Genomic DNA, 27694 nt, shown 5'->3' with positions numbered 1-27694 from the left:
AGGGGTGGAGGGGCGGAGCTCAGAGATCAGTTCTTGACGTCCCCCCACAGCTGACACCTGACTTGGGTTCCTCCCCAAAAACAGCCACGCCCCCTTCTGCAGAGGTGGAAAAGAGTGGGCGGAGAGATGCTGAGGCGGGTCCTATGTCAGGGTTTGATCAGCCAATCACAGTGGGGGTTGGCTCGGTAGACGTCCAATAGCACGCAGTCCGGGTGGAGGCGGCGCTCGGCTGAGAGAGAGACAGGTGTTAGCGTCTGCTGCTCGACAGGTGGAAAGAGGAAGAGGCGGAGTCAGACTCACTGATGTTTCCTCCGACCTCGTAGAGACGCTGGACCGGGCTGCAGGGACACCGGCGATCAATCAATCAACCGATCAATCAATCCATCGGGCGGCTGGAGGCAGGACTCACCTGTTGTCGCGCTCGAAGCGTGCCGTGACGTCTCTGGCTCGCGTCTGTCCGTCCAGCTGTATCGCCATGGAAACCTTAGCATTCAGAGGGGCGTGAACCCGGATCACACCGTCACACAGCTCCGTGATCTGCACACACACACACACACACACACACACACACGCGAAGTGGGGGTCTGGACCCGGTTTTAGCTGGTTTTCACCTGGTTTTATCCAGTTCTAACCGGTTCTGCCTGGTTCTAACCGGTTCTACCTGGTTCTAACCGGTTCTACCTGGTTCTAACCGGTTCTACCTGGTTCTAGCCGGTTCTCCCTGGTTCTAACCGGTTCTCCCTGGTTCTAACCGGTTCTACCTGGTTCTAACCGGTTCTACCTGGTTCTAGCCGGTTCTACCTGGTTCTAGCCGGTTCTACCTGGTTCTAACCGGTTCTACCTGGTTCTAGCCGGTTCTACCTGGTTCTAACCGGTTCTACCTGGTTCTAACCGGTTCTACCTGGTTCTAGCCGGTCTCACCTGGTTGGTGTCGTTCTTGTCGTTCTTCCTCCTCAGCAGCCGTCTCCTGGTCTTGGGCAGGCGGAACACCTTCTGATTGGATGCCTGGTTCAGGTGTCTCACCTGAGACAACAGGAAGTTGGGGACCTTGGGGAGGGAAAACAGGAAGTGGTTGACGTAGGGCGGAGATGTGGGCGTGGCTAGACCTGAGTGTCGCCGGCTTACGGTCCACAGCAGGTCCTGGTGGGTGATCATCAGGCGGACCAGGTGAGCCCCGCCCACCGCCTCCTCCATCTCCTCCTGTTGCTTAGCGATGGAGCGTTGACGCCGGTGGTGGGAGGAGAACAGATTGGGCGCCATCACCATGGAGACGTTCCACAGGGTCATCCGGTTCTGGTCCTGATGGGAGACCACTTGACGCAGAAAGACCAACAGAGCCTGGAGACAAGAGGCGGGGCCGGATTTAAGGTGATGGTCAATTCGAGGCGTGTGATTGGCTGACTGTGTGGTGGGCGTGGCCTCACTCTCAGGGCTTCTCTGTTAGCTTCAGGAAGCAGCAGCGACAGCAGCTGCAGCGCCTGGACCTGATGGACGACCGACGACACGCCTGCGGACGCAGACAGACGGGAGTCAAGGGAACGCGGCGCTGCTTCCTCAAGCCCCGCCCCTCATGGATTTCATTGGTTACTTTCTGATGATGTAACGTTGGGCTGTTACTGACGCTTCAGCGAGGCTCGTGTTGATTTTTTGTGTACATTTATTGCGTAACTTCAACTTTGGACTTTCATTGAGATCCTAACAGTTGATGCTTACGATGCTAATAATTAGCATTTTTGTAGCTTCGCATTTATTTTTCAGATAATCGGTAAATTTGAAATGTTCTTGTTTTGTGTGTTTTAAGTGTAAATGTAGCTTCAGTGTGAGGTTGTGTGTGTGTGTGTGTGTGTGTGTGTGTGTACCCAGCACAGAGCGGTAGGTGGACAGGTGTGTGTGTGTCAGGAGGGGCGTCGGCAGCTCCCGGATGAAGAGCTTCAGCAGACCTGAGGCGTCCGTCTGTCTGACGGCCGACCAGTCGAACCCTCCGCAACAACTGTCTAACTCTCTACGGAGGCACTGAAGAGACAGACAGCTGGTCACTGGTATCATTTACAACCACATTCGTCTCCATGACAACTGAACAGACTCCACCCACTGTGTGTGTGTTCCGTTACCTTCAGTCGAGCAGCTGAACCCGGGACCCGGAGAATCCCTTCAGTCTGCAGGCTGCTCTCCAGAACACACAACAGCTACACACACACACACACACACACACACACACAGACACACACACACACACACACACACACACACACACACACCCACACACACACACACACACACAAACACACACACACAAAGTGTGTTTGAGAGTCGTAATGGAGCTGTTTAGTGTCTGAAACCATTTCCGTTTCCTTGTTAGCATCAGCTAAAATATATTTGAATAATAAACATACAATTTGCATATTTTTAACTTTTTGTGTTAAAAAATAATTTTAAAAAAATAATTTGTTGCTCATGTGGTATAAAAAATAAAAAATATCAAATCTACATATTTTTAGTTCTAATGGTTATAAATACTTTAGTTAATTCTAGATAAAATGACTTAATTTTTGTTAAAATCTCATGATTCATCCGCCTCCATCTATTCCAGGTCCCAACCCATCATTCACGTCATTTTGTACCACAATGCAGCACACTTCCTGTCAGTGACGCCACTAACAGGAAGTGACATCATCATTCAAGAGTCTGAAGAACAAAAGTTCACATAATAGTGAGTTTTGATGTTTTCTTCTTTTGCAAGACTTTTCAACACGCAAAAAAATGGGAAAAACTAAAATTTTAAGACAATTTTAATTTACAGGGAATAACCCTTTAATAGTTTAATCTGACCAGAGATCAGATTAAACCCACAGCTGCAGCTGCTAAAATAACCTTCACCAGCTGTTAGCGTCATGCTAACCACTCACTACAGCAGAGGAATGTTCAGCTGTTAGCAGGAAGCTAACCTCACCAGGTTCACCGTTGACTCAGATAACGCTAAGCGCTAAGCGCTAAAGTGCTTTCATGTTGTTGTGTTTGTGCTTCAGTCAACAACCAGGAAAACAACAAACAAACAAACAGAAAAGCCGTCGTTCACCTTTTGGAAGACGACGGGAACTTTAATTCCAGGAAACCGTTTCCTGTCGTTCTCCAGCAGCTGGTCCAGAGGGACGCCGAACACACCGCCATCTGGTGGACAGGAGGACTGTTTCTTTGTTTCTTTGTTTCGGTTTGTTGTTTGTGTTCCAGCCAATCAAACACTAATAGTCTGATAGCTACCAAAACAGGTAGCTTTAGCATTTAGCTGCTCGATAGCTAACCATTTGTTCATCAATATGTGTTGGCTAGCTTTAAAGCTAGCACTGATGCGAGCGGGGTTAAGTCAGTTTGGATGAATTAGCCCAGCATGCTAACTAGATGAATTAAAAGTGATGCAAATGAATGACATCATCTCAGACAAGAGGAAGTGAACGCACCGCGTGTGCGGCGGCGCGGCGGACGGGTGCGTTTGGTTTGAACACCCAGAGAGAGCAGGAAGGTGGAGAGCTCGATGTGGGAGATGAACCCGACACGGACGAGGTCACGCAACGACAGGTCGTCCGCCCGGGTGAGGCCCTGAGAGGGTGAGACGGGTACAAACTACACACACACACACACACACACACACACACACACACACACACACACACACACTTTGATAAAACAGGAACAGTTCTTTTCAGAAACAGGAGAAATGACGTCAGACTCACCGGCACGTCGCCGTTTTCGCCGCCGTAAAAACTTTGGCAGTCCCAACAGGCCCCGCCCCGTTTGTGTTCAGCCACACCCTCTGAGTACGGAGAGTCCCGCAGCAACCAATCAGCTTGTCTGGGGTGACTGAGTGGCGGTGAGTGTGTGTGAGGGGGAGACGGTGGTTTTGTTGGCGAGTGTGTGTTGGTCAGAGAGTGTGTGTTGGATGTTGGGGGGGTGTTTGGGGAGGATGGTGGGTGTTCAGGACGTCGATCCTCAAAAAGAAACGTTGGAAGAGTTGGTCGAACTGGAGACACAGAAGAGGAACCCATGAAGAACCAGAAGAACCTCCTGAGGGACACTAGAACCTCCTGAAGGACCACTAGAACCTCCTGAAGGACCACTAGAACCTCGTTAAGGACCACTAGAACCTCTTAAAGGACCACTAGAACCTCCTGAAGGACCACTAGAACCTCTTAAAGGACCACTAGAACCTCCTTAAGGACCACTAGAACCTCCTTAAGGACCACTAGAACCTCCTGAAGGACCACTAGACCCTCCTGAAGGACCACTAGATCCTCCTGAAGGACCACTAGGCCCTCCTGAAGGACCACTAGAACCTCTTGAAGGACCACTAGAACCTCCTGAAGGACCACTAGAACCTCTTGAAGGACCACTAGAACCTCCTGAAGGACCACTAGACCCTCCTGAAGGACCACTAGAACCTCCTGAAGGACCACTAGACCCTCCTGAAGGACCACTAGATCCTCCTGAAGGACCACTAGGCCCTCCTGAAGGACCACTAGAACCTCTTGAAGGACCACTAGAACCTCCTGAAGGACCACTAGAACCTCCTGAAGGACCACTAGATCCTCCTGAAGGACCACTAGAACCTCCTGAAGGACCACTAGAACCTCCTGAAGGACCACTAGACCCTCCTGAAGGACCACTAGAACCTCCTGAAGGACCAATAGGCCCTCCTGAAGGACCACTAGAACCTCCTGAAGGACCACTAGAACCTCCTGAAGGACCACTAGAACCACTAGAACCTCTGAGGACAGACAGACAGGCGGGCAGACAGACACCTTTGTGGGCGTGTCTCCGGATGGTTTTGGTGGTGCTGTGGTACTGACACGGCGCTGACTCAGCAGGACGAGCCGGAGGGGCGGGGCCTCTATCTGCTGAGTCGTCGTCTGGCTGGAACGGCGAGAGAGAGAACGGGAGACATTTTCCACGTTTCCCAGAATGCCTGTGGTCAGACTGACACACCCTGCTCGTGCGACATGTTTTTTTGCTCCACCTCAGTGAAGACGTCGCGGACGTCTCTGATTGGCTGCCGGTTCCTGCTCTTCAGCGTCTCGCTGTAGTTGTCCAGCCTCCTCCTCACCGTGGCGGCTTGTTGCCGCGTCAACGTGGACAGCAGCGCCTCGGCCGCCGGGGGCGACGCCTCCTCCGAAGACGAGCCCATCACCAGAGAGGAGAGCCCCGCCTCCGTCAGCCACGCCTCCTCCAGCTCCACCTCTACAGGTAGACAAAAATGGGCGGGGCTGAGTCAGACAGACGGGGTGTCCCCCAGGGGTCGCTCTGACTTACCATCCATACTCTTCCTCTCTTCTTCCTCGTCTTCCTCGTCCTCTCCTTCCTTCTCCTCCTCGATACTTTGAACTTCCCTCCAGTAGGTTTCCATGGCGATGCGGCGGCGGTCAGAGGTCGCTGGTTGAGGGGGCGGAGGAGGGGCGGAGGAGGAGGCGGGGATAGAGGTAGCAGGCGGAGACAACATCTAGAGACAGACAGGAAATGGAGGTTGTAGATCTCATTAACCAATCACGACGTCGCTGATCCTGTCAGCCAGTCACATGATCATAGAGAGGGGAATGTTTCTGTCAACCAATCAGAGTGACAGCCAATCAGAGGAATGGATCCTGTCTGCCATCAATAACATACAAAAAAACTTTTTTATTTTTTAAATTTTAAATATAATTTATAAAATATAATCTATTAAACATAATTTATTTTATTAACATAATGTATTTATTGATTTACTATAATTATCTTTATATATATCTATATTAGTTTTTATTTTGTCACGGATTTGTGAAAATACTGTCTGATGTTAATCCGGTCCGCGGCGCAAATAAAAGAGGTTGGGAACTCACGTTGCTAATTTCTTTAGCATTGATTTTAAATAAATGCCAAAACTTTATATGGTTGAAACATTTGAAAATGTGTTCTTTCACTTTTACAATAAAGTTTTCAGCCTCCTGGTTTGCATTGAACCAGAAGTGTTTAAAATGACACCGTTATATTTCTATATCAGCTCAAACCAAACAAAAGCGTTTAGTTTTATTTATTTATTGGAGGTGTGACATCTGACTGTTGTTTGTATTTAGATCTTGCGGTTGTTGGACGGACGACGCGGCGCTGAGACATTAAATATTGACGACACGCGTGTAGTCGTGTCGAGGAAGTCGGCCTCTTCCTCTGCATCGATCACAACCTGTAATGGTTCGTTTCCCCGAGGACGACAGAGTGGGGCGCACCGGCTAACGCTAGCTGCTTCCGCGCGTCCATTAGGAGGAAATGGATGTGGCAGCCAATCAGAGCGTCAGAGATAAGTGTTTCCACTCAGGTCCTCAGGCCGTAATCCGACCTGGTTATTCCTGCAGCAGAGTGAGACGTTAAATCCTCTGAAAACCACACGGACTTCTGCAGGACGGGTTTGTGTTTAACGTAACTCACAAACTGGTTGATCTAAACCTGATCTAAACCTGATCTGAACCTGATCTAAACCTGTTCTAAACTTGATCTAAACCTGATCTAAACCGGATCTAAACTTGTTCTAAACTTGATCTAAACCTGATCTAAACCTGATCTAAACCCGATCTAAACCTGATCTAAACCCAATCTAAACCTGATGTGAACATGATCTAGACATGATCTAAACTCGATTTAAATCTGATATAAACCTGATTTAAACCTGAACTAAACTTGATCTGAACCTGATCTAAACTTCATCTAAACTTGATTTAAACCCAATCTAAACCTGATCTCAAGTCAGAATGATGCGTCTCCACTGACCTCACATATACACACTGCTGGTTACACGCTAGAGATGGTCTGATCTGACATCATCAAGTTATAACCAACCAGAAGGACATCTGATAACTGAGACTGTTTCACTGCGTGAACCTGGACTGTTTCACTGCGTGAACCTGGAATGTTTCACTGTGTGAACCTGGACTGTTTCACTGCGTGAACCTGGAATGTTTCACTGCGTGAACCTGGACTGTTTCACTGCGTGAACCTGGAATGTTTCACTGCGTGTGATGTCATCAGTATCTTCCTCTCCTGTTTCCCTTCAGCTGTTAATCAGATGGATCTGCGAGCTGATTGGCTGCACCACTAGACCAATCACACACAGTGCAGCTGTCCGTCAGGTATTTTTTAATGTGATTTATTTCAACTTTCATTGATTGATTGATTGATTGATTTATACTTTTGACTCTGTCTACTTTATACTGTATATAACCTGAGTTTTGTTCCTCTCAACCACCCATAACTTTTATTTCTTATTTATTTAGTGAATGATTTCCTTCACTTCCTGTCGATCATCTCGTTTCACCTGCACACCGGAGAGTATCAATAAGAATCAGCGTCACACCGATCGGAAACTAGTCACATTGATCAGTTTCTGATCAGTTTCAGTCATTTCAGTGTTAAACCTCACAGAAACTGAATCTCAGACGTCCAAACAAGGATGTCATGAAGAAAAATTAAAATCTGCATCTCTAAAAGATTTTACTGACAGAATTCATCCATTAATGATAAAATAGTTGTCAGATTAATCAGCAACGACAAAAATCACTCGTCAATAACGACGCTGTCATCCTTCTCACTCTCACAGAATCAGATTTATTTCTTTGAATTTGTTTGACACATTTGTTTGTTCCTCTTTCTGTCTTTATCCATCCCTCCCATCGTCTCTCTGCCCTCCACATCAGTTTGATCAGTTCAGTCACTTATCAATGTTAACACTGATCAGCGATCAATACAGACGTAAAGACAAGAAACAAACTCACCTCCGATCAGTCTGGCTGCTGTCATCGGTATGGAGACACAGAGGATGTGTGTGTGTGTGTGTGTGTGTGTGTGTGTGTGTGTGTGTGTGTGTGTGTGTGTGTGTGTGTGTGTGTGTGTGTGTGTGTGTGTGTGTGTGTGTGTGTGTGTGGTAGGAGGAGCCTCGGGGCGAGAGGAGATGGCGGGGCTCCCAGTTTAGCCCAGCAGCTGGATGCCAGCTCAGACTGGGAGTGCTGGAGAAACCGTCCATCAGCTGTTGGTCCTTCAGGGAGGAATCCATCACCTGTTAGCCTAGCTTAGCACAGAGATGAAAGCTGATGAAAACTGTTAGCATTAGCCTAGCTCATTCCAGTCGTAATGCTATGATAGGCTAATAGTTCCTGTTGGACATGATAGTATCAATAAAATAATAGTGTAGTATATAATAATATAATATTTGATATAAATTATGTCTAGTGCAATTTCTAGATTATTTAGGATTATAGATGAAAATGTTTACAATGAGACATTTTAAAACAAATAGTTTTATTTTACTTGAAATGATTTATTCTCTCTCTAAACAGTCTGAAAGAAGCCGTAACAGAAAAATATGATTTGCAAAAGATTTAAAAAAAATTCCTGGAAGACACAAAAGGTTTGAGGGCCAAAGTGGAAACATTTATCTATCTATCTATCTATCTATCTATCTATCTATCTATCTATCTATCTATCTATCTATCTATCTATCTATCTATCTATCTATCTATCTATCTATCTATCTATCTATCTATCTATCTATCTATCTATCTATCTATCTATCTATCTATCTATCTATCTATCTATCTATCTATCTATCTATCTATCTATTTCTCCTGACCTCAACATGTTTCTGGGTCGCCTCAGCTGTGAAATGAAAAGTAAAACAGGAAGTGGTGAGCCAGTTTTTACAAAGAGTTTTATTGATTGAAAAAACTAAGGAAAAAAAGTAAAATATGTGATTGTAAAAGAGATAATTGTGGAGAACGGATGATTGTTTCTATTTTTCTTAATTTTGTGGGTTTTTTTTAGTTTGATAAATGTTAAAAGCTTAGATGTTTTTGCTCAGAAAACACACAGTACTATTGAAAATCTTCTTTACATGAATCCCTTTTGGATTTTGTGTCAACGTGATTGTTTTAGTAATTTGACATTTATGAATAAACGTGATGTTAAAAATCAAAAATCTCTCTCCTTCGCTCTCTCCGCGGAGCTTCTGCGCATGCGCACAGAAGTCCGTACTTCATTATTTCCGTGTTGTGTCGCTGTCAGCAGGCGGATCATCAGCGGCGGGTAAGTGTCCTTTTAACGGCCGGTATCGGTAACGGCTTCTCGGCCTTCCTCCCTGCGGGCCTCCGGTTCCTCCCAGCGGCCCTCTGCTCCTGCTGAAGCCGCTCACAGGAGCCCGAAGGCCGCGGGGGAGAGCCGCGGATCACCGCCGGGTCGTGATCTGTTTGTTGTTTCCTGATTCTAGCCGACATCTCTGCTACTTCCGCCCTCACCTTCAAAATAAAGGTTCAGTGATTGTTGACGCAAGAGATACAAAACTTCATCTGAAATGATCAACAAATAAAATGGGATCAATCTGATCATCGTATGAAGTAATTACTTATTGAAATACGTAAATGCAAAGATAATTATGAGCTAAATTCAATTTTATTTTTGTTTGCAGAGACTCATAATGGAAACATTTTATTTTATAATAAATCTATACGTGTTTAAGTATGAAAATTTCAAAGTCAAGTCCTCTCCATTAATAATTCTTATAAGTAAAGCACAGCAAAGTGTTAACAAAATCAAGATACTATATAGATTATATAAGTAGAATTTTTGGAAAATAATCTGTGTAAACAATGGTAATCAATTTAATGAAGTCAACAGCAGAATATCCCATCGAAAACAACTAAAAAATGTTTTAAAAACAAATCAGTGTTAATAGAATGTTTTGATGGAGTGTGTCTGCAGGGATCAGAGTTTTTCTGGTTCTGATTTTGATATTGATCCGGATCAGGTGTGGTGGTTCTGCTGTGACCCGCGTACAGCTTCAGTACCGTCTGTTATTTACTGGTAATATCCTGTTCATGTGTAATAAGTTGTTCATTGATTGATTTGATCATCAGCCCTAACAACGGAAACTGACTCTTACTTTGAAGGGAGATGTGTTGATTTCCTGTTTGCGTGTGTGCGCGTGTGTTTTAATGGAGTCGTTTCCTGCCGTGGAGATGAAGATGATGTTGAGTGTTTCTTCCAGTCAATCTGAATGCTATCGAGTGTTTATTGGTTAGTTATTGGCTGAGGAGCGCAAACGTCACGTTGATGACGTCATTTTAAACCATTCAAACCCAACTCTTGTTTTTGCTATAGTTTGTTTGTGATGTTTACTTCTGTTGGGTCAGTTAAACGGTCGTGCCTACGTCACCAGCTGGTGGTCAGGTGACCCAACTGAGCGCTTCCTGTTTTCAAAATGAAGTTTTATTCCTATAAATTATTATTTTTAAATTCTAAACATCCAGAATAACGTCATCAAAAGAAAAGAAAAACTCAACAGTGTAGTAAAATAAAAAATTCACCAGAAGTCATTTCTGCTCTAAACATTTGTACAAAGAATGTTTGTAGCTGTAAATTCATCCCATAGGCTGTTTACATGGTGTGAGGTCAGAACAATACACCAACGTCAACACGTGAAATACGATCTAAAGAAAGCCTGAAGCATGACGTCACGAGAAAGCATTAAAAAAAGGTAAAAAATTATTTTTAAAATGAAAAACAAATATACTTTTTTAAGTGGTTTTTCCTTTCGAAGCGTAGATCAGAATCAATGCTTCAAAGTAAAAAAAAATTATAAAATGAAAATTGTAAAATGAAAAACGAATTTACTTTTTTTTTTACGTCCAAATTATTTTAAACTTCAATTACTGTAAAATTCGAAATTATTTTATAAAGTGAAAAAAAATGAACTTTTTTTTACATGGTTTTCTGTTTTGAAGCGTGGATCAAAATCAACACTTCAAAACGAAAAATCATGTCAATTTTATTTTTTAAAATTAACAAAAAAATGTATTTGTTTTACATCAAAATGATTTTAAAATTCAAATATGTTACAAGTCAAAATTATTTTATAAAATGAAAAAAGAATTACTTCAAAAAATATTTTTTCCAGTTAGGGAATGAATGGATGTTAAAATTTTCAAAATAAGAGAAGGAACATCTTTGACGTGAACTGTGTGAAGTGTGTGAAATGAAATGAAGTGTGTGAAAGTGTGTGAAGTGTGTGAAATGTGTGAAGTGTCAAGATATTTTTGAAATGTGTGCAGAAAACAAACCTCATCATCAAATGTAATTTTAAAAGAAAAAACAAACAAGAATTTCCCAAAATTCCAGACAGATTACCGACTTTTCTGTTTAATAACCTTTATTTAAACTACAGCATCTACAGTCAAGTGGTTCACGTTTTCATAAAACGTGTTTTGCTCCTCCAGGCCTCCGTCTTTATTTCCTGTCCAGAAAATAAAGAACCAAGAAAGAAGAACGGAACATGAAGAACAAGGCCAGCAGCAGTCAAGGTAGAGAGACCTTTTTTACGCCTCCATTAGCATTAGCATAACCACATCAAACTGGTTTGGAGTTAAATGTTAACTGTTTTTTTCCCGCTGGAACAAACACTAAAGTTTAATTATCGATCATGGTCGTTAGTGTGTTAGCGTGCTAAGCTAACCCGGTGTTGTTGTTGTGTTCAGTGAGCGTGAAGAGGCGGTCCTGGTCCTGGCAGCAGTACCTGAATGAACAGAAAGCCGAAGCTGCTCCCACGTCGTTGTTTACACAGGTAACGCCGGGCATTCTGGGAAAACTGGTCCGAACCGGCTCCAACTCGTTCAGGGGTCGCGGTGCTGACGCTAGTTAATGCTACAGATGCTAAACTGCTCCTGTGGGTGGTTCTGGTCCAGAACAGGAAGTGTACGTCTGTTAGCTTCCATGGCAACATAATAGGCGTGGGGGAAAATGTGTAGGAGTTGAAAGAGTTAAAGACGACTTCCTGTCGTGATTTGAGCTGACTCAGCATAAAAACGCGTCAGGCTTACCTGTCTGTCTCTCTCACCTGTCGCCAGTCCCAGTTGTTTCCCAGCAGGAGAACTGGTTTCAAGATGGGGATGAAACTGGAGGGCGTTGACCCCCTGCATCCCTCCATGTTCTGTGTGCTGACTGTTGCCGAGGTAACGCACGATAGCATCCGCTATGCCAACAGTCACACCTGTCTGGGGTCGGTTGGGTGACTCACCTGTCTCTCTCTCTGTCAGGTCATTGGCTGTCGGTTACGTCTCCATATCGACGGCTACTCGGAGTGCTATGACTTCTGGGTAAATGCTGACTCAGCTGACATCCGACCGGTGGGCTGGTGTAAAGAAAACAACCACAAGCTCCACCCACCCAAAGGTGAGCAGAGGAAGTCCGACTCATCCGACACGATGACATCACAGCAGTGACATCACTCCACCTGCCTGTCTCTCTCTCCACAGGTTGCAGTGAGACAGAATTTGATTGGTCGCTCCACCTTGAGTCCACTGGCTCTCACGCTGCCCCGCCCACCCTGTTCACCTGTCGCACTGCAGTCAGTATATACCTGTCTGTCTGTTCACCTGTCGCACTGCAGTCAGTATATATCTGTCTTTCTGACTGTCTCTACCTGTCTCTCCACCTGTCTGTCTCTCTTTCCACCTGTCTGTCTCCCCCCCACTGTCTCTCTCTACCTCTCTCTCTCCACCTGTCTCTGTCTCTCCACCTGTCTGTCTCTCTCTCTTTCCACCTGTCTGTCTCTCAGGGCTGTGGGTTCCAGGTGGGGATGAGGCTGGAGGCGGTGGACAGGAAGAACCCGGGTCTGGTGTGTGTGGCGTCCGTCACTGATGTCATCGACGACCACTTCCTAGTTCACTTCGACAACTGGGACGACACCTATGACTACTGGTGAGACACCTAGACGACTGGTGAGACACCTAGACGACTGGTGAGACACCTAGACGACTGGTGAGACACCTAGACGACTTGTGAGACACCTAGACGACTTGTGAGACACCTACGACTACTGGTGAGACACCTGGACTACTGGTGAGACACCTACGACTACTGGTGAGACACCTAGACGACTGGTGAGACACCTAGACGACTGGCGAGACACCTAGACGACTGGTGAGACACCTAGACGACTGGTGAGACACCTGGACTACTGGTGAGACACCTACGACTACTGGTGAGACACCTAGACGACTGGTGAGACACCTAGACGACTGGTGAGACACCTGGACTACTGGTGAGACACCTAGACGACTGGTGAGACACCTAGACGACTGGTGAGACACCTGGACTACTGGTGAGACACCTAGACGACTGGCGAGACACCTAGACGACTGGTGAGACACCTAGACGACTGGTGAGACACCTAGACGACTGGTGAGACACCTACGACTACTGGTGAGACACCTGGACTACTGGTGAGACACCTACGACTACTGGTGAGACACCTAGACGACTGGTGAGACACCTGGACTACTGGTGAGACACCTAGACGACTGGCGAGACACCTAGACGACTGGTGAGACACCTAGACGACTGGTGAGACACCTACGACTACTGGTGAGACACCTAGACGACTGGCGAGACACCTAGACGACTGGTGAGACACCTAGATGACTGGTGAGACGGTAACCGTGGCAACAGCACCATCAGCTGTAGGTGGACAGTGGTTTAGTGTATGGCCAGCAGGGGGAGCTCTAACAGTTCTAATGGTGTGTGTCAGACTAGTTATCGATCAGTAGCACTGTGATCAGGTATTGGTGATATATTGACTCACTGACTGTTTATTGATCGATCAGGTGTGACAGCAGCAGTCCCTACATCCATCCTGTGGGCTGGTGTGAAGAACAGGGGCGACCTCTGACCGCGCCCCAGGGTACGCCCACTCATGGACTCTAGCATGCTGGAGTACTCTGAGTACTTTGTAGTACTCTGTAGTACTCTGAGTAGTCTAGTACTCTGTAGTACTCTGAATAGTCTAGTACTCTGAATAGTCTAGTACTCTGAGTAGTCTAGTACTCTGAATACTCTGTAATACTGTAGTACTCTAGTACTCTGTAATACTCTGAGTACTCTGTAGTACTCTGAATACTCTGTAGTATTGTAGTACTCTGTAGTACTCGGAGTAGTCTGTAGTACTCTATAGTACTCTAGTGCTTTATAGTACTCTGAGTAGTCTAGTAGTACTCTGTAGTACTCTGTAGTACTCTGAATACTCTGTAATACTGTAGTACTCTAGTACTCTGTAGTACTCTGAATACTCTGTAGTATTGTAGTACTCTGTAGTACTCTGTGTCCGTGGTGATGTGGTACTTTTGTGTTTCAGGTCATCCTGACCCAGAGAACTTCCTGTGGGCGGAGTATCTACAGGAGACCAGTTCTACTGCTGCTCCCAGCTCAGCTTTCACACTGGTGAGGGGGGCGGGGGAAGGAAGGAACTGACACTGAAGGAGAGGAGATGAGGAGGCAGGAGAGGAGATGAGGAGGCAGGAGAGGAGATGAGGAGGCAGGAGAGGAGATGAGGAGGCAGGAGAGGAGATGAGGAGGCAGGAGAGGAGATGAGGAGGCAGGAGAGGAGATGAGTTGAAGGGAGGAGGGTGAGACGGAGGGGAGGACGTGATCAGTGGAGGGAAGTCGTCCCTCGTTCGGGGCGTGGCTGACAGGTCAATCACTCACCTGATGACTCACGTTCACTTCCTGTACCTGTCTGCTTCCGTCCAATCAGAGGGCTCCACATGGTTTCCAGGTCGACCAGAAACTGGAAGCGGTGGATCGGAGGAATCCCATGTTGATCCGTGTCGCCACGGTGACAGACACCGAAGACTACCGGGTGAAGGTACGGCGTGCCCGTCTGTCTGCCTGTCTACGTGCACGTGTGATGTCATCAGTGTGTGACGATGTGTGTGTGACCCGCAGATCCACTACGACGGCTGGTCGCAGCAGTTCGACGTGTGGTGCGACAGCGACCTTTCTGACCTCCACCCTGTGGGCTGGTGCCAGCGCACGGGACACCCGCTGGAGCCGCCCCCAGGTCAGAGCGACCAATCAGAGTGCAGTAAGCCAGTCAGGTAGACGGGTCACGTGGAGACAGACAGGTAGGCCTCAGCAGCAGCTGCTTGTCATTGACGCGTCCCCTCTGTGTGTGAGACAGGCTCCTCCCCCATCTCCTCCCCCTCTCAGGGGGTGTGTCCCACTCCGGGCTGCAGGGGCGTCGGACACATCAAAGGAGCCAAATACACCGGACACCACAGGTAAACGCTGAGTCATGGTTGTTGTGGATGAATGTTTGTCAACATAAAAGTGGGCGTGGACCGACGGACGCGTCTGGATGATGAAATGAATTAGCTGAGTCATGGTTCTGATTTTTGTCCATTGATTTTTTTTCCTCCTTTTTGCTGAGCCTGCTGATTCATGCTTCTTTTTTGCTGAGTCACTTCCCTTTGTTGTTAGTTGCGTGTCAGTGTCATGGAAAATTTCTTTTGACCATATAAGGGGGCAATTTCTATTGCTGACGCGGCAGTCTGTCTGCTGAGTTATGTCTCTTTTTGTCGAGTCATGTTTTGTTATTGCCGAATCATGTTCTTGCCTGCTGAGTCGTATTTCTGATTTTTTACTATGTGTCTGTCCGCTGAGTTACGTCTCTTTTTGTGGCATTTTCTTTCTTGCCGAGTCATGTTTCTGCCTGCTGAGTCATGCAACTTTTTGCTGAGTCATCCTCCTGCCGTCCCTCCCCCAGTGCCTTCGGCTGTCCCTACTCAGATATTAATATGCGTAAGGAGGTGGTGCTCCCTGATAGGCTGGGAGGAGAGAGAGTCATCACCCTTGTACCTGTCACCATGTATCACCATGGCAACCAGTCAGACAGGTAACCTGTTGCCAACGACTTCAGTTTGGTTTCATTCTCGATTTATGTACTTCAAAATTTAAACATAATGAATAGAATAACATTTAACAAAAAAGAAAAAAAACATTTTTTAATAAGTTGTTTTAAACATAATGAATAAACAAATATAATTTAAATAGATGTGTATTTTACGTTAACTGTCAATTTTTGTGTTAGTTTATTTTAATTTAACTTTTATTTTGGTGTTTTTAAATTTAAATTTTTTAAACTTAAAAAAACATTTCAATGACAATTTTTTTAAATTTTAATATCACCAGCAGGGGGTGCTGTTCCCCAATCACATTCATTGATTTTAAGTGAAAACTGATAAAGTATTAATTATTGGCTGAATCCTGTCTCCTCTGTCTCTTTCCCTTTGCTCCGGTTTGCTCGCCTCTCTCCATCGTTCTGGCTCGTACCCGTCTACCCCTGTCTGTGTCTGTGTCTCTCCACCTGTCTCTCTCCACCTATCTGTCTCTCCACCTGTCTCTCTCCACCTGTCTGTCCGCTGACCAGTGGGAGCGTGGAGGTGAAGCCGGAGCCCGGGGACGAGGCGCTGATGCTTCCTCTGGGGAAGAGGAGACTGACAGACAGGTGAGATCGGTCACTCCGATTGGCTCGTTATCGGATGACCTCGGCGGCTGCGACCTGTCTCCCTCTCTCCTCCTCAGACAGGACGACAGGCTCGAGTGGAGTGTGTGTGGGTGTGTGTTTTGTGAGTGGATTACCGTGGAGGTTATATAAAACTGGATTATATAACAAACACAACAGACGAGGAACCGGAGACGTTTAAATAAATTACAACAAAGGCTGGAATTTAGCTTTTCTTCAAATTCCTCTGGGCTTTTCCAACAACCCTATGCATTGTGGGTAATCCACCCCAACAGAGGCCGTGCGCTAACATGCTATTCATGCATAACAGGGCATCGGTGTTCCTGTAGTGGTTTTACTGCTCAGATGGAGCTGGAGTTTGTAACTGTATGTCATGAGCTTCCCACAATGCATTGCTTCTCTTCAGTTTTTCTGCTTCCAACTGCAAAGAAGACAACCTGTCGTGTACTGCTACGTTTTTCAGACTTTATTTCTTCACTTTTATGTCAGAAATCAATCGTGTGCGACACCCAAGGGGCGTGCCAGGCTAGCTAGCGATACCGTTATCATGTCTGATGCTAATCCCAGACGACAAACAGCGTCGTGTTCGAACATGTTTCCTCTCTTTCACTCGCCCAGGTTGACCCAGCCAACCAAATTCCTCCGTGTGAAGAAGGAAGAGGAGGAGCTTCAGATCAGAGCCGTCAATCCAGGTAGAGTCCATTCAAACTGTTTCCTCTGAGTGTCAGCTGCTAGCTCCGGGCTAGCCGCTAGCTAAAGTGTTATTGTTGTACTTAGAGGTTAAAGGTCAGGGATCCTGGTGTAACTAGCTAGCAGGCGCCTCCTGCTGGACTGGACTCTGTGGTTCTGTTTCTGATCCGAGTTACTTTGAAGAGGCGTTGTTAGCGTTAGCATTAGCAGCGGCTACAGCGTCACGTGATGCGTTCAGGTAACGCAGGAGAAGTACCAGCTGCAGCGCTTTGTGGAGCTGCATAGGAGTTAATGATGGAGTCCCCCCCCCCCCCGTGCTCCCTTCCTTGTTTCCATGGAAACAGCAGGCAGATGAAGTGGCTGTTTCCATGGTAACGGTTGTGTTGGTGCACGCCGCATTTTTGCCGCTGAGGAGTAGCGGGCTTCTTTCCAATCAGCTGATTGATCAGCAGACCCACGTGATGCCTGTCTCACCTCTGAGCCACAGACGGGTCACATGTTAAAGGTCTCTGGTTGGACCAGTACCTGGGGGGCTGGGTTCTGAGCTCGCCTTAGTACCTGTTAGCTAAAGTGGCTGTTAGCCTGAGGTACCTGTTTGCTTAAAGTACCTGTTAGCCCGAAGTACCTGTTAACCTAAAGTACTTGTTTGCCTAAAGTACCTGTTAGCCTAAAGTACCTGTTTGCTTAAAGTACATGTTAGCTCGAAGTACCTGTTAATCTAAAGTACTTGTTTGCCTAAAGTACCTGTTAGCCCGAAGTACCTGTTAACCTAGAGTACTTGCTTGCCTAAAGTACTAGTTTGCCTAAAGTACCTGTTAGCCTGAAGTACCTGTTAGCCCTTAAGTATCTGTTAACCTAGAGTACTTGCGTGCCTAAAGTACCTGGTAGCCTAAAGTACTTGTTAACCTAAAGTACTCGCTTGCCTAAAGTGTCTGTTATCCTAAAGTACCTGTTAGCTTACAGTAACTCTAGTTACTGATACATTAAGCTAAGTGCTATAGCTGTTAGCTAATCAATTGGCGCGTAAGTTTCTGTTGGCCTAAGGATAAATCTTATTTTAAGGATTGTTATAAGCTTATGGATAACTTTTAGCTTAAGGATCGCTCAAAGCTTACGGATAGCTGTTAGCGTATTGCTAGCTCTTAGCTTAAGGATACCTGTCACCGTAAACAGGGCACTGAATTCAGAAACGGCGTTTTCTTTCTCTGAGCGTACCTTGAACGCACCGCTGCAGTGGAACCCCCGCCCCGCTGCGCCGGTGACCCGTCTGTCTGTCCCGTCACCCGTCTGTCTGTCCTGTGACCCGTCTGTCTGTCCGACAGGAGAGTCCAGCCTCCAGGCCGCCCTCCACCAATCCGTGTTCCTGTCCGCCATGTCGCCACAGCCGGGCCGCGACCTGTCGCTCTGCTGGGAGCAACACCGCAAGCTGCTGCCGGGCGTGGCCGGGGTCCGAGCCGAGACCGTCCAACACTGGAGCGTCCAGCAGGTCAGTAGGTCGCCTCCCGGGGGGGCGGGGCATCTCCACCCATCTCACCTGCCTCCACCTGTCTGACCCGCCTCTGCTCGTCGGCAGGTGTCGGATTTCATCGAGTCTCTTCCTGGTTGCGTGGAACAGGCCAAGCAGTTCAGAGACGAGGTGAGCGGCCAATCAGCTGCCGTCTCTTTGATGACATCATGCTTGTCCCGCCTCACCCTGATTGGTTCCCTCTGTCCGTACAGCAAATCGATGGGCGGGCCTTCCTCCTCCTCACCCAACGGGACATCGTCAGGATCATGTCCATCAAGCTTGGCCCCGCCCTCAAAATCTACAACTCCATCCTGATGTTCAGGCACGCCAAGGACAGGAGCCAATCACAGCCTCAGGTCAGGAACCAATCACACGCTCAGGACAGGAATCAACCGCACACTCAGGATAGAAGCCAATCACCTGCTGAGGACAGGAGCCAATCAGAGGCAGAGGATGGGAACCAATCAAACGCAGAAGAAGACACCAACACCTGACACCCGTGATTTACGACTGAGCCAATCCAGAGACGATTCATTGCTGCCCCGTCCCCGACGTCAGCAAGCCCCTCCCCCCTGTTCCTGGGGGGGTTAGGGGGGAGGGGCTTTGTCCATCCAATCGTCCGTCAGATTCTCAGGTGTTTGTGTCGGCAGGTAAGTCGTCATTCAGGCGACGACACGCCGGACACTCGTCAGGAGGAAGTGAACACTGGAGTCGCCGCCGCGACGACGGCGTAACCTCTGGCACATGGAGTGGGCGGAGTCTGCTCACCCGCTGATGCAACAAGATCAGAACCACCGTCCACGTAAACACGATCACATGACCCCTACGAAGACACGCCCAGGGACACCTGATGAATGTCATTCAGGCTCCAGAGCACCTGAACTACACTTTAGGCTCCGCCTCTTCACAACCAGCCCTTCAGACAACACCTCAGCAAAGGATTCTGGGATATTGAGGCCTGAAGAACACGATCGCTGCGGAGAGGAAGGAACCGAAAATCAGCTGAGAACAAAAACATTTTTTTTGCAAGCTTCATAAAATTTTACTGAATTTACCACCAAAATTTCAGGGATAAAAACAGGGAAAAAAATTAAAGAAACACTGAAATTTTTACTGAATTTTGATTTCAGTCCGTTTGTTAGAAGTTATTTACCTGTAAAACATCACAAACAAAATCAGGAGAAGATAAAGTGAAATATTCAAACTGTTGGTAAAAACAGAAAATGGAGAAAGCCATATTTATTTATTTTACTGAGAAAAAAACAAAAAAAAAGATGATCAGAAAATTAGAATTCTCAAAACTACATGAAAAAATGTTTAAAAGAAGTCCCAAAAGTTTAAAAAAAAAAATTTCAGCCATCACAATCTTGAGAACAAAAATCTTTTTCCAAAATACATGTAATCAAAAAAAAAACAACAGAAAAAAAATTTTCAAGAAAATTTTAATTTAATCTTTCAAAAACAAACAGAATTCTCTTCGTCTGTGTAACTTTTGTCATATTTAAGTTTCAATATTTAAACGAATGTAAGGGCTCATCAATAAACACCACCCGACAAACAGGTGACAGTGACATCACAACGTGGCTCCGCCTCCACTGTGATGATGTCACTCCGTCTTTGTGCCTCTCAGGATTGAACTGTACGGAGGAAGGGGCTCCTCTTCCTCAGTCAGGGAGGCGTGGCCTCAGTGTTCCTTAAAGCTGAATAGTGACATCATCCAAAAAGTCCCGCCTCCTCCGCTGTGATTGGACCGTTTGAGACAGGAGTCACTTCTTTCAGCGACACAAGAAAAGCTTTAAAATAAAAGATTCTGAAAAGTTGGAAAGTCCTGCTTTTTATTCCAGAGTTTATATTTATAATTTTATTCCTATTGTTCTCTACCGCCTCGCCACAGATTTCTATCGAATAAAAGTTTATATTTGTATGTCTGCTGCAACTCAAACCAACCAGGAAGTCAGCTTTGACTCCTCCCCCTGTGACGTCACAGTGACGTCACAGAGGCGCTCTGCTCCCTCAGGTCTGACTGATTGTAACGTTTCCAGTCTGTTGTTGTTTTAATTATTTTCTTATTGTTGTTGTTGTTGTTGTTGTTGTGAGCTGAACCAGCCTGAACAACAACGGGGTGCCCCCCCAGCCCCCCGCTGGTTGCAGCTCACAGCTTCCATGTCTTTGGCTTTGATGTCTGTCAGTGTTTGATGAGATTAATAAAGTTTCTGAGCTTCTCTGGGTTCTGCTCATTCATTGGCTCCCGCTGGTCAGGTGGTGTCTCTGGCTCCTCCCCTTTGGACAGCTCCCGTCCTTTCAGAGCCGTGAGCCCCCTCTGCCCGTCTGTCTGTCTATCTGCCTGTCTATCTGCTTGCCGGGCTGAGTCGTAGGTGATGCTGATTCAGGGATGCTGCTGTTGCTAGGAGACGGGGTTTGTCCCTGTTGAGACGCCGTATGTTCTGCATCAGAACCACACGACCGTCAGAGACTCACTGACCCCATGGAATGCTGGGTAACGAAGAGGTTTAGACGAGGAGTGTAGACAGGCAGGTATAGTCAGACAGACAGGTGTAGACAGACAGGTGTAGACAGACAGGTGTAGACAGACAGACAGGTGTAGACAGACAGGTGTAGACAGACAGGTGTAGACAGACGGGTGTAGACAGACAGACAGGTGTAGACAGACAGACAGGTGTAGACAGACAGGTGTAGACAGACAGGTGTAGACAGACAGGTGTAGACAGACAGACAGGTGTAGACAGACAGGTGTAGACAGACAGGTGTAGACAGACAGGTGTAGACAGACAGGTGTAGACAGACAGACAGGTGCCGTGCAGTTTTCAGTGGGAGGACTCTCCCTGTCTGTCTCTCTTTCTGTGTCTCTGTCGGAGGAGAATCTTTTTCTACATCACTGCAGAACCGACAGGGGGGAGGGGGAGCTGGGGGTAGGTTAGCGGGGGGGGGCAGAGGGAGGGGGAACACGAGGAGACGGCAGGAGGAGACGAAGAAAGGAGGACACATCTGAAGAGGAGGAGGAGGACGATGGTGATGAAGATGAGGAGTAAAGAGAAGCCGACCGGAGCTCCATCGGTGAGGAGAACCGTCTGTTTTATTGATTATGTTCTTATTGATCACAGATGAACGGAATCGATCGCCGCTCTGCACTTCCTCTGTCATCAATACTCATCGATACTGGATCAATACTGATCAATACTTTTATATTCTGTTATGTCTTGTTCGTGATTGCTATATTTGTGTTCTGATAACAGAATCAATCTTTGTTGATCAGCTCTTTGGCACGATCAATACTGTATAATATGGGCTGTAAGCTGCATTAACAGAACTGAGTGTAAACAAACAATATTGATCAAAATAATGATTGGATTGGATTGATTTAACAGAATTGAATGTAATAATATTGATCAGTATATCTACAGGCATCAAACAGTGTGGAGCTTTACCGATCAATGTTTAATATATTGATCCCAGTGTGTATTTGTATGTCGGTATCGATATTGATTGATTAGAATGCAAGACTATCTGCAGTGCATGCTGGGAAAACTGTTATTCACAGCTCTGAGGTCATTATGATAACCACGGATCGTCAGGGGACACACACACACACACACACACACACACACACACACACACACACACACACACACACACACACACACGCAGACACACACACGCACGCACGCACGCAGACACACACACGCACGCACGCACGCAGACACACACACGCACGCACGCAGACACACACACACACACACGCACACACACACACACACACACGCACGCACGCAGACACACACACACACACACGCACACACACACACACACACACACACACACACACACACACACACACACACACACGTCTCGTCCGATCTCTGTATCTCTCTCTCTTCCTCTCAAACAGGAAGTTGGTGAATGAGTCCTCGTGAGGTGGCAGGGGCGGGGCTTAGCCTGCTGCACCTCCGTCTGATTGGAGGGTGATGATCGCCACCGGCGGCCTCCTGCGGATCAACGCGCGGCGACAGGACTCTCTGAGGTCCAAAGCCCACAAAGCACACACTCAGAAGAGGAAGAACAAGAAGAAGAGGTAACACCCCCAACACGGACCCACCTTCAGCCTCCGCGTGGCCTCTCGGCGTGTGATGATGTCACTTCCTGTGCCCTCAGGAGGAGCGAGGTGGTGGTGGTGAAGGGGAAGCTGAACCTGATTTCGGTGTCGGGGTTCGTGGCGGCGCTCGGCATCCTGGTCCTGCTGGTAGGGATGGTGATGGCGGCGCTGGGCTACTGGCCTCGAGATGGACTCTTCCTCCCAGGGCCGGCGGAGGAGGGCACCGCCATGGCCTCCAAGACCTCCAGCAGGTCAGCGCTGGTACCTGGTGACACTCAGGTGAGACCCGGACAGGACCAGTCTGGATATGGCGTCAATCCGCTTGTGTTCCCCAACCTCTCTCTGACTCCGTCCAGGAAGGAAATGCCGAGGACGGAGGAGGAGATGAAGAAGAAAGAGGATTCAACCGGACGGAAACCGTCAACGGGACGGCTCGACCGCATCCACGAGGCTTCCTGGCAGATTTTCTGGACAGGTAACTAAAGTTCATTTAGGCTTGGGTTGATGGAATCATGTCCAAGGTGGTGGAACATTTTCTATGGTTCCTTCAGGTGGTCCTGTAGGAGGTTGAGGGTGTCTCGAGGTCCTTTGGGTGGCCTTGTTGTCCCACAAACGATTGTAGGGGTCGTTTCTAGTTGACCACAGGTATCTTTGAAGGTGTGAAAGTGGTTCTGGTTGAAGTCTTCATGAGGTCTTTAGCTAGTAGTTGGATATCTTATTCTCTTAAGGTTCCTAGTTGTCAGTTAGGAGCTTTCATTCAAGTCTTTGAAGGTCCGGTGGTCCATTGAGTTGTTCTAAAGACATTTCACTGCTGTTGTTTTGGGGGTCTTAAGGCCAAGTTGTGAAGTTCTGGTGGTCCATGTGTGCCTTGATCTCCAGAGGAGCTGTGGAAGCTACGAGATTCATCTAGGAGCAGATTCTCCTGGTCTTTGAGATGGTTCTCAGTGTGTAAGATGTTAACGCCGTCTTTTAAAATGATGTTACCTCTTTGGAGGTAATCGTCATAACCAGAGTTCCCTGGGCCACAATCCCAGCGCGCAGAGTTAGCATTCAAACACGGCCAGATCTGTTCCAGTGGTCTAACAAAGTTCGTTGGACTTGCAGTTCCCTGGAAAGATGGAATTGATGAAGCCAATGAGTGCAAGAAAGCTAGATTTGTAGAGATGGTAGGAGAACCAGCACAGTGAGGTAGGACTACTCGACTGAGACCTGTGGAGGTAGGCTATGGCTATGATTGGGAAGGAAGGAAACAGTTTTTGGCCTGGTTTCGTTGGATAATGTCTAGGTGGTGTTTTATCCCACATCAATGGGGAACTTCATGCATAGGATAATGAAATGGTATTGCTAATGTCGGGTAATTCGATGCATTCAATGTAACATGGTGGCAACACGGAGGTGGGCGGGGTGATTCCACGACGCTGGTTGTCACAGTTGAGGTGTCGACTGGCTAACTTAGCAAACCACTGATGCCCACACCGCTGTTGGATGGTTTGTTTGTCTTGTGTTTGACCATTGACTGGTAGCTTGATAGCAGGCTAGCCATCTTGCTTGTTGGCTTCATTTATTTGACGGCTTATGAATGTGTTTGTTTTCCCTGGATTATGGCACAAAGGATTGTAACCGCTTACCTTTCGTGATTATCTGAGGTTTGAGTTCTCCTCGAGGTTCTCATCGTCTTTGACGTGGTTTTGTGGTACTTTGGGAGATTCCAGTGTTTATCTACTTCCTAGTCACCCTTCAAGTGGTTCAGTGATCCTTCAAGAGGTTCTGATGGTCATCTGAGAGGTTCTAGATGTCCTGTAGGTTTCAGAAAGAGGACCTGTCAGTTAAGGGTTTAGTGTTTGTTGTTAAAGGTGAACCTGACAAGTCTTTGTGGGTAACTTAACGACTGTGTATTAATATCTCTGCAGGTATCTGTACTCCGACAGGCTGAAGGTCTTTGGCCCTCTTATCATGGGCATTGGGATTTTCCTCTTCATCTGTGCGAACGCCGTCCTGCACGAGAACCGCGACAAGAAGACCAAAGTCATCAACCTGCGGGACATTTACTCCACCGTCATCGACCTGCACAGCCTCCACAAACCCAGCGCCTCCTCGACCAACCCCCTCAACGGTCTCGTCAACTACGTCCAATCGAAGAGCCTGGAGACCAAACCCAGGGCATACCCGGCATCCCTGATGAGCAGGAGGGAGGTCGGGGGAGGTGGGGGAGGACATGGAGGAGGAGTCGGGGCTATCTCCAGGCGACCCCTGCCTGGTAGCGGTGGAGTAGTACGAGGAGGAGGTCGCGACGAAGACGTAGGAGAAACGGTGTTCAGTATCTACCAAGAACCAGAAGATGACCCCCCTACCTCCTTATCCTCCCACAGCCTCTCTCTCCCCCCCAGCTCCACCCCCCCGGACCTCTCAACAGGCTGGACCTCCTTACAGAAGGAGGCGCTCAGCTACTGCACATTGCCTCTTCGCAGCCAACGGTTGCCTCCTCCTCGCCGGAGGCACTCAGCTCGTGACGGATTGGTCTGGAGCCGAGAGGAGGAGGAGTCCAGGATGAAGGTGGGAGGTCCCAACCAGGAGGAAGAGGAGAAAGAGGAGGACGCATGTCTACCACCTCCTCTGAGCTCCTCCACTCCACCCCCAGCCCGACCCTTTCAGGGCTCCTGCAGGTTCTCCAGTCTCCACAGGGAGGCGGCAGAAGGCTCCCAAGCACTCCTCCTCCTCTCCTCTTCCTCCCTCAGCCATTCCCACCTGTCGCTCTCCTCGCTGTCTCACCTCCTCTCCTCATCCTCGTCTGCCCTGCCTCCCCCCTGCAGGAGGCGGAGCCTCCCCACCACCAGCAGTATGACTGGTTACAGCAAACTGGCTCACGCAGAGGCGGAGTCCTTCGAATCGACCGAGATGACATCATCGCGTCACGTGACATCAGACAGGAAGTACTCCAAACGGGAGAAGCTGAGGATGATCTCCCAGGTGGATTCTTGTGTGAGACAGGAGGAGGGCTGATGAGGCAGCGCGACCTATCAGAAACAAGCTTTGCACAACCCTGAAGTCATGTGACCCTATAAGGACATCAGGAAGGACTCAAACTAGAAGTCAGAAGTGACAAAAAAAAAATCCTGATATGAAATCCAGACTTTAATTTCATGAACTGTGAATTTTTCTGCTGCAGAACCGCCGAAGGAGCTTGTTGACGTCCAGGTTGTCGTAGCAATAAGGAGTCTTCCAAATAAACGACCGACAGCACAACATTCAGCGAACGGATGCTGCGTTTCCATTCAGCTCATTAACTGCCTGCTTGTTAAAAGGACATGGGAATGTTTTTCTATGATGTCATCACGGATCCATGTGCACAAGAACACACGTCACCCTTGGTCAGCACAACGTAGAACCTTCACAGAACCACGGATTGATGGCGCCAACATGAACGAAGAAGTTCCTTAACGTGCGTTTGAAACGACTTGAGTGAAACTAATTCCTAGTTTACTAGTTACCTGTGCAGAAGGGCTAAGGTTCTATCCAGTGTTCTGTTAGTGGTCTGGACCCTAGGTGGTGGTAGATCCGTGTGGAACGCCTTGCACAAACCTTTGTGGCCATCAGAACCCTTTCTAGGAGCTTTCCTGCTCATCAAATAAGCGATAAGTCTTTCAAACGTATTGATCCGAACCCAACGCCTCTTTGTTTTAGCTCCAGACTCCAACAAGGGCTACGATCCCAGTCGACCCAACCCCCAGGATCGCCAGCGCCGCCAATCGGATTTGAAAAGATTGTATTTTTGTGTCCATCTGGTCCTACAAAAACAGACTTGACTCAGAATGAAGTTTAAAAAAAAGTGTGATGTGAATTCTTTCATTCCCACAAGAAGTCAGACTTTCCATCGAAGGCTTTGAGTTTGTCCCTTCATGATTTCCATCGGCTTGTATAAATATATGAAAGTGGGATTGGAACCTTTCCTCTCAGAGACGATGGTAGCTACTCGTCTTCCATTCGAACATCCGGTCAGACGGCGGACAGGTTTTCATTCTCTGCTTCCTCTGAATGTAAATTCTCTGTTTGATGAACTGTAGACCAATAAAAGCACAGAGTTCATGCTGGGTTATCCTGGTTAGTTTTGTTTAAACAGGTTAACTTCTAGAGATCCAAACAGGTTTCATTCACGTTTGATTTATTCTGTCTGTGTGAGCGCCCCCTGCTGGCAACTACACGACACGACAGGATGGAAACGTCCTGACCAGAATTCATTCCACAAGAAGTTAAATGGAACTGATCGATCACTTCACTTTCAGTCGAATCAAAACCCCCTGTGAGGGAATCGAACCCCGGTCTTCCGGGTGACAGGCGGGGAAACTGTCCACTAACGAGGACGACTCACACTGAGGAGGTGACGTGCGGTCAGGGAGGCGTTATCCTCACCAGCCGCCATGAGCCGTTTACTAACGATGAAATAAATATTTGTCCTCTGATGTGAATTATAAATGCAAATTCTGAGTAATTCCACTAATTTCAATCATTTTTATTATCATAATCGCTTTATTTTGCGTATTTCCTGTTCAGTTACAGCGCAGGCAGCGGGCTGAGGCGGCACCGAGCTCTGCCGCGCGGTAAAACCTGCCGCGCGGTAAAACCTGCCGCGCGGTATAACCAGCCGTGCGTTAGGTTTTACCGCGCGGCAGATTTCGCCGCGCCGGTGGAGAGCACGGTCCGCCTGACCGCGCTCCCTTTGCTGGTATATACTGGTACATATTGATATATATACTAGTATATATTGGTATACACTGGTATGTACTGGTATATACTGGTACATATTGGTATGCACTGGTATGTATTACTATGTACTGTATGTACTGGTATATACTGGTCCTGGTGCAGCGTGCAGCTCAGTGACAGCCTCCTGTCTGTGTCAAACATCCTGCTGCCTCCCAGTTTAACTGCTGTTATATAATGGTGTTTGAGTCAGAACAATAATGGACGCCTGTTTAATCAGCAGTTTGTTCTTCACTCATGTCAAACAAACAGATGAGATTGTGTGAAT

The 27694-nt window shown here is 47.3% G+C and overlaps 3 protein-coding genes across 6 annotated transcripts; 2 read left to right on the top strand and 1 right to left on the bottom strand.

Moving 5' to 3' along the window:
• Window positions 1-105: 105 nt before the first annotated feature.
• arhgap28 (Rho GTPase activating protein 28) lies at window positions 106-7814 on the bottom strand. Its single transcript, XM_068304473.1, has 15 exons — window positions 7788-7814; window positions 5302-5488; window positions 5009-5229; window positions 4794-4905; window positions 3729-4015; window positions 3456-3618; window positions 3077-3168; window positions 2112-2186; window positions 1860-2013; window positions 1425-1507; window positions 1126-1338; window positions 922-1047; window positions 410-537; window positions 301-338; window positions 106-229 (listed from the first exon to the last, which is right to left on the bottom strand). Exons 2-15 carry the CDS (start codon window positions 5486-5488, stop codon window positions 147-149), a joined length of 1962 nt encoding a protein of 653 aa, XP_068160574.1. The 5' UTR covers window positions 7788-7814; the 3' UTR covers window positions 106-146.
• A 1210-nt stretch (window positions 7815-9024) lies between these two features.
• Window positions 9025-20773, top strand: LOC137587550 (lethal(3)malignant brain tumor-like protein 4). Of its 4 annotated transcripts, none has more exons than XM_068304046.1 (18): window positions 9025-9093; window positions 11280-11363; window positions 11538-11623; window positions 11907-12011; window positions 12096-12231; window positions 12315-12406; window positions 12617-12759; window positions 13665-13741; window positions 14192-14277; window positions 14591-14701; window positions 14782-14896; window positions 15017-15116; window positions 15602-15730; window positions 16265-16342; window positions 16979-17052; window positions 18373-18536; window positions 18624-18686; window positions 18770-20773. In XM_068304046.1, the coding sequence occupies exons 2-18, from the start codon at window positions 11336-11338 to the stop codon at window positions 19049-19051; spliced, it is 1869 nt and encodes a 622-aa protein (XP_068160147.1). In that variant the 5' UTR covers window positions 9025-9093; window positions 11280-11335; the 3' UTR covers window positions 19052-20773. The 4 variants fall into 4 exon arrangements, with proteins under 4 accessions (XP_068160147.1, XP_068160144.1, XP_068160145.1 ...); XM_068304043.1 differs by having other exon boundaries at window positions 14782-14920; XM_068304044.1 differs by lacking the exon at window positions 9025-9093 and adding an exon at window positions 10035-10080 and having other exon boundaries at window positions 14782-14920.
• A 1767-nt stretch (window positions 20774-22540) lies between these two features.
• LOC137587700 (transmembrane protein 200C-like) lies at window positions 22541-26736 on the top strand. The gene is made up of 4 exons (XM_068304290.1): window positions 22541-22647; window positions 22728-22947; window positions 23025-23143; window positions 24579-26736. Exons 1-4 carry the CDS (start codon window positions 22541-22543, stop codon window positions 25666-25668), a joined length of 1536 nt encoding a protein of 511 aa, XP_068160391.1. The 3' UTR covers window positions 25669-26736.
• The last annotated feature ends 958 nt before the right edge of the window (window positions 26737-27694 follow it).

This window comes from Antennarius striatus, chromosome 20 (assembly GCF_040054535.1).
Source record: "Antennarius striatus isolate MH-2024 chromosome 20, ASM4005453v1, whole genome shotgun sequence".
NCBI classification, from domain to species: domain Eukaryota; kingdom Metazoa; phylum Chordata; class Actinopteri; order Lophiiformes; family Antennariidae; genus Antennarius; species Antennarius striatus.
Note: the sequence above shows the minus strand (reverse complement) of the source record. Positions and strands in the feature narration are given on the sequence as shown.

Coding starts and splice junctions, on each gene's coding strand:
- LOC137587550 (XM_068304043.1), top strand. CDS start 11,336: ATGAAGAACAAGGCCAGCAGCAGTCAAG. Junction 12,760..13,664: donor GACGACACCTATGACTACTG/GTGAGACACCTA, acceptor TTGATCGATCAG/GTGTGACAGCAGCAGTCCCT. Junction 18,687..18,769: donor CCAAGCAGTTCAGAGACGAG/GTGAGCGGCCAA, acceptor CTGTCCGTACAG/CAAATCGATGGGCGGGCCTT.
- LOC137587700 (XM_068304290.1), top strand. CDS start 22,541: ATGATCGCCACCGGCGGCCTCCTGCGGATCAACGCGCGGCGACAGGAC. Junction 22,648..22,727: donor AGGAAGAACAAGAAGAAGAG/GTAACACCCCCA, acceptor CTGTGCCCTCAG/GAGGAGCGAGGTGGTGGTGG. Junction 23,144..24,578: donor CTGGCAGATTTTCTGGACAG/GTAACTAAAGTT, acceptor ATATCTCTGCAG/GTATCTGTACTCCGACAGGC.
- arhgap28 (XM_068304473.1), bottom strand. CDS start 5,488: ATGTTGTCTCCGCCTGCTACCTCTATCCCCGCCTCCTCCTCCGCCCCT. Junction 1,339..1,424: donor CTAACAGAGAAGCCCTGAGA/GTGAGGCCACGC, acceptor TCTTGTCTCCAG/GCTCTGTTGGTCTTTCTGCG. Junction 230..300: donor CGAGGTCGGAGGAAACATCA/GTGAGTCTGACT, acceptor TCTCTCTCTCAG/CCGAGCGCCGCCTCCACCCG.